Genomic DNA, 6,000 nt, shown 5'->3' with positions numbered 1-6,000 from the left:
ACACATTTGACTTTCTGTCAAATAAGCGATAGTAAACAATGAATCTGAGATCCTAATATATTAAAGGTATTTTTAAAGGCATTAAATAAACTTTTCTCTTTTTTAGAAACCAAAAAATGTGAACAGCACACAGATTTTCAATAAATTAGGGAGTGAGACATTAAATCTTCATAGTTGAAATGTTTGCATCTTCAAAGCTCCACTGGTTCCATTTGATAACATTTGAAACTTTGATTAATAATGAGATCACATTTCAAACAATTTGTGTGCAAAACAAACTCCGCAAGAATCTCCATTTACTATGGAATTGTCCGCGGTTTTGTCCTAGTGACTTGAAAAACAATGTCCTGACACCGCATATCCCATTGTCTTTACTCTGATGAGAGTCTGAGAGAATAATATTGAGCAGTAGGGATTTTTAGAGTTTAACCCCCACCCAACATTGTTGGTTTAAGTGCCTCCAGCTGCTGTTCCCATGAACACAGTGTTGATGGGTGGCAAAGAGGACACCATTTCTCTCCCGTTGGCTCCGTGGGAGTCCAGGGTTTCTTGAGCTGGATACTGATTGGAGGTTCCATACATACACTGGGATGAAGAGGAAGGAATTGGGGTTTGCAAGCTAGATGCTGTAAAGGAAAATATAATCAGCAATTGAAAATTGACATTTATTTTCTCTGCAAGAGCCGCTCACTTTACACCTCTTTGTTTATTGTTGCATTCAGCACACATCTCTATACTAAGTTTGAGTGCATATGGTGGTTTCTCAAAGCCATCCCTTATTTTCTTCCATTTCCCCCCCTTGCTATTCTTCCAGAATTTATTTTACAGTTCACAATGAAAACTCAATACCAAACTTAAATTCACATAATTCTACCTCCAAAAGATATAACCAATACCCTCCTCTTTCCATCTGCACCTTCACAATTGGAGTTCAAGCCACCATCTTCTCTTACCTGGACCAACACAGCAACCTCCTAATTAATCTTGTGACCCTCACCTTTGCCCCATCCTCTTACCTTGCAGAGAGAGCCAGGATAATCTTGCTGAACAATACATCAGCTTGTTCACTCTTCTCAAATGTTACAATGACTTCCCATTACTCTTAGAACAAAACCCAGGTTGCTCACCCTGGTTCATAAACCCTGTGGGGATTTGTCTGCCTTCTGATATATTCTACTCCATTCTCTTCTTCATTCACCACGTTCGAAACACATGCCTTCTTTCTGCACCTTGAACTTCCCAATATTGTTCCCATTTCAAAGACTATGCACTTGCTGTTTCTTCTGCCTAGAGCTTCCTCAGACCTTCATGTCATTGCCTGCTTATCACTCAGCTTTCAACGCCAAACTTTCTGCCTCCGGTTTCCTTTTACAACCACCTTATCTAGGAATAGCTCCTCCATCACTATTTGTCATTTTACCCTATTTAATTGACTTCAGAAGAATTGAAATTATTTTTCAATATATTTGTTTATATATGCATTGCTTTATCTTCCCTGAGCTTAATAAGATGTAAGCTTCTTACAGGCAGGAATTCTGGCCTGATTACTACCATATCCTCACACCTAGAATGAAGTTTGGCACATACTAGGTTCTTTAAAAAAATCAGGATAACTGGCTCATGAACACTGCATTTCTTGCATTTGTGGTTCCTGCATTCTTGTTGCTTTTTTGTTGTTGTTAATCCTCACCCAAGGATATTTTTCCATTGATTTTTAGAGAAAATAGAAGGGATGGGGAGAGACAGAGAGAGAGAGAAACATTGATGTGAGACAGACACATCAATTGGTTGCCTCCCACATGCACCCTGACTAGGGCTGGGGATTAAGCCTACAACCGTGGTATGTGCCCTTGACTAGAATTGAACCCAGGACCCTTCAGTCCGTGGGCTGACACTCTATCCACTGAGCCAAACTGGCCAGGGCTTATTGCTATTTTTTAAATAGTTCTACCTACCATCTTCTCGGCCACCAAAAACCAAGATTTAAAACTCAGTTGCTATAAGGTGGGTGCTAACTCCACTTGCATGCCTTACTTATTCTGTTCCCTCTTTTCACCCTGAAGCCCTGTAGGCAGTTTACTTGTAAGCCAGCCCTGACAACTAGAGCTTAGAATCCATCTGACACCTAAGCTATGTTCCATCAAAGCTACCACTATCTCTACAAGTAAACAGAACTAATAGTAACAATAGCAACACGGTACATTTCAGTCTCACAGTGAGGAAACTTCCTGAAGTGGAATTTTCTGCTTCATTAGAGTAACGTAGAAGCAATGACCATCTGCAGATAACATGAGATGAGCTACTAGACTCTGCTCAGGGAACAGCTGTGATGGTCACAGGAAGGGAAGAAGCACTTCCTATTGAATTATTAGAAAAGCACACGGAGTGGGGAGAGATAGAATTTATCTCATTTTCCCTTATGCTCCAGTTGGGTGTTAATGCCCTTTACTTATGCTAGTCTGAAATCCATTCCATTGGAAGGTTGCAACCATCTCATGTACGCATTAACACTCTGCCCTGATACTCACATGAATATATACTTGTCCTGTGATACCTTATTAGTAATTTTAGAAACAAAATGTGTATGTTTTCAACTCTGATTTCTTGAGTTCCTACTATGTGGCAGACACTTTGCTGGGTGCTGGTAATGCATCTAATTCAAATTTCAGGATTTTTTTAAGGTACAGCAACCTGGGCTGAAGAAGATGCTATGGGACTTCATGGAAAACACACTGTTTTACTCATTTTTACTTAAACTTTATGCTATAGAACAATAAACATAGAAACATTTTCTACAGAGTTGTCTAATCACATTTTACATACAATTGAGAACATGATAGTAACCTCCACCACAAGTTACCAGTTTTTTAAACTTGGAATAGTTTTAAGGTACTGATGGAGATACCTATCAGCATTGCCTCTGGGTCCAGCCATGAACAAGAGAGTGAGAAAAAGATATAATTATTGCTCTTATAAAACCTATAGACTTTTAGACTGCCTTTCACAGGTTATATTCATTTTTGCATACATACTAGATGCCAGCTCTCATGTATGTTATTTGAAAAGAATAACAGATCTAGCAGTAGGTTTCAGCAGTAGTGCCATACATATTGAGAAATGGTAAACTGTTACTTGCAGATACAAAAATATAATGTCAGCCCTGACTGGTGTTGCTCAGGGGTTAAAGTGTCGCCCTGAGGAAGGCAACCAATTGTTATGACTCTCTCACATTGATGTTTCTCTCTCTTTCCCTTCTTCCCTCCCACTCTCTCTAAAAAAATCAAAGGAAAAAATATCCAGGTGAGGATTAATATATCTCTAGCTCTATCTTTATTTCTATCTCTATATCTTATCTATATCTATATGTATAGATCTATCTATCTATCTATCTATCTATGTCATCAGGTCCAAAGTGACAAATCAACTGTAGGAACATGAGTGAGTGCCCGGTTCACCTCAACAGTCACCCTCCAAAGTAATACTGCACACACAAGGTTAACAACTTTTGAAACTATTTTCAAGAACTAATCAAATAATTTACCTACTACTGGAGTTCGACATGCCACTGAAGGCGATGTGTCTGCATAAAATGAGCTGGTCTGCTTTCTACTACTATCATCTAAAATGTTAAGTGGGTCATGGATGTCACTGTAGGGAGGCAGTGAGCGAACACTGCTGATGACAGAAACGTGCTGATTCACCATCGATCCAAGTCTATGAGACTCTGGGTAGTTCACATTGCTTCCATAGTAGCCTATAACAGAAAATGTCAAGAACAGACAGTTAACTTATTACAAAAAATATTTCAGGAAGGCAAAGGGGGACAAGATGATAGGATAGAGCCTAAAGATATCATACTGTAAATATTATATTCACATCTACACTTACCATAGAGTTGGGTTTCTGCTTATATATGGGATGGTTCACAATACTCTTTTTATTTTAAAAATTCATGTTATTTTATTATTAATTTAGAGATCTAATTACATCTCTCTAATATTTCCCTTATCTAAATTACCAAGATTCCTATGAATGAAAAAAAGCACTATTAGCTTCTCACAAAAATTACACTACTTATCAAATACCGATTTCATTGATAGATTCCTGTTTCTGAAAGAAGAACTGGCCTATGGTTAGGAGAGAAGCACCAGAACTGTCTATACCTAGAGCTTAGTTTGGTGGTTGAAGAAGTCCACAGATCTTTCTAGCTCCTTAAAGTGTTTTATCAGCCGAACAGGGGCATAGTTTTGGTCCTAATCTTTAAGATCTGTTGCTAGTTCTCTGGGGAAAAAAATAATTCATTAAAAATTTTTTCAAAGAAAAAAGCATTCTTCTCTGGGGCTATTAAGGTTGGTCTCAAACATATGGTTTGACATAATACTTTTTTCATCACAGGTGGCATGTAAAACTTTAAGAAAACCACAAGAACTAAGGATATGTTTATATGCAGCAGAAATTAGCTCCAAATGCCTAAGATTCCATGATCTTCAGAAGGTTTACATGGGATGACTCAACAGAGGTGGAACTCAATGTCTGGTTTGTCTTATTGCCCTCTCAAAAGCCAAGAAAGCTTTAAAAATGTTAATACCGTTAGGTGAATTCGGAGGCAGTGTTGCTCCTGGACAGCTGGCAGCCCCTGCATTGCTCAGGAAATTGAAGCTTCCTGTATTTAAGAACTGCATGCTGTGTGGATCCTGGCTGTGTGGGGATGGTCCATAGCTGGAAGCCGGCCGAGAATTAAAGGGAGACCCAGCACAGCTGCCGCTGAAGAAATCTCTGGAGAGCTGCTGGTCACTCCAGGCCATGCACCGACCATGCTCCGGGCGATGAGGATAGAGTCCAGATGGGGGGTGAGGCTGCGCCCTAAACACAGTCTGATAGTTAGAGTTGGTCCCGTAAAAGTCGTGGTTGGCTTGAGGAAGAGTAGGATAAATGGGCTCTGGGTATGTTGAGCAGTGTGGCGGGGCTGACAGTACGGGACCCACACTTGGGGGTCGCCCTGCCATTGGGCCTTGGTTAATGACACTTCCTCGACTGGCCATGGCTGGAGAGGTGGGTGGTGTCATCAGATGACCAGAACTCTGAGAAAGCTCCATTTGACCTGAAAAAAAGTTACCAAAGTATTCACTAATGGCAGATTAAAATAGATGGGCCACTTCTTTTAAAAATATGCAAAAGATTTATTACTATACCCTTTTCCAACTTGGTTCATTCCTACTCTCTCAAAACAACAAAAGTGGAGAACGCCAAAAATTTAGGTTTTAAAAACACCATCACAATACGGGCATATTTCACAGCAGTGGAGACTTTTGGAGTTAGTGACTATGGAAGAAAGTCAGAGGCTTCATGCTTCCACGGGTATAAAGGTGGTTAGAGCTCAAGCTTGGGAAGGGCAAAGGGGTCTGCTGTTCTGACTTTTCTATAATTAAAAGACAAGCTGAATGTTCAGTGGTTTGGTTTTTAGGGTAAAAGAAAAGGGCAATAAAGTCTAAATGACATGGCTTTAAAGCAGCCAATTCAAAACATCATGCTGATGAACAATGAGTTATAAATGCCATCGACTCCCTAGGCCTCCAATTTCCCATTGGTGGAATTAAGCCCTTGAACTATAAGGCTCTTCTGGGTTTAAAATTCTGTGTGTTTAATGAAGTAATGTATGTAAAAGGATTTCAAAAAAGATGTAAAGCAATACGAAGACTTAAGAAATTATCTAGTAGCTAATTCAAGCCCTACACACTCAGATTGACACAAAAGTTACCCCAGACCAAAGAGGAAAATTACAATGGTTATGCTAAAATGGCTAAATCCACTTTTTAATGGAGGAGAACTAAAGTCTCCTTAAAAGCCAAAAATAAATAGCAGCCTTTTTTTTGACTCTCAAAGCATCTTAAGGATTTTATGCACACCTAATCTAATTTTTCCTTCCACCAAATGAAGATAACTAATTATTTATACTTCTGGTATAAGTAAGACAGTGTGTCAAAGTGGGATGCCTGTGTT

General features: G+C 39.3%; 1 protein-coding gene across 1 annotated transcript in view; it reads right to left on the bottom strand.

Annotated features, from left to right (window-relative positions):
- Positions 1 to 450: 450 nt before the first annotated feature.
- RFX6 (regulatory factor X6) overlaps positions 451 to 6,000 on the bottom strand; it is a 44,413-nt gene continuing 38,863 nt past the window's right edge. The window contains exons 17-19 of the mRNA XM_070419211.1: positions 4,589 to 5,101; positions 3,542 to 3,754; positions 451 to 626 (exon numbers count right to left, since the gene is read on the bottom strand). Of these exons, the coding sequence (XP_070275312.1) occupies positions 451 to 626; positions 3,542 to 3,754; positions 4,589 to 5,101 (902 nt within the window). The remainder of the gene's footprint in view (positions 627 to 3,541; positions 3,755 to 4,588; positions 5,102 to 6,000) is intronic.

The sequence above is a fragment of the Myotis yumanensis genome, unplaced genomic scaffold (genome assembly GCF_028538775.1).
Source record: "Myotis yumanensis isolate MYYU_CA2020_CCGP unplaced genomic scaffold, mMyoYum1.0.hap1 SCAF_6, whole genome shotgun sequence".
Lineage (NCBI taxonomy): Eukaryota > Metazoa > Chordata > Mammalia > Chiroptera > Vespertilionidae > Myotis > Myotis yumanensis.
This window is presented reverse-complemented; position numbering and strand designations above follow the sequence as displayed.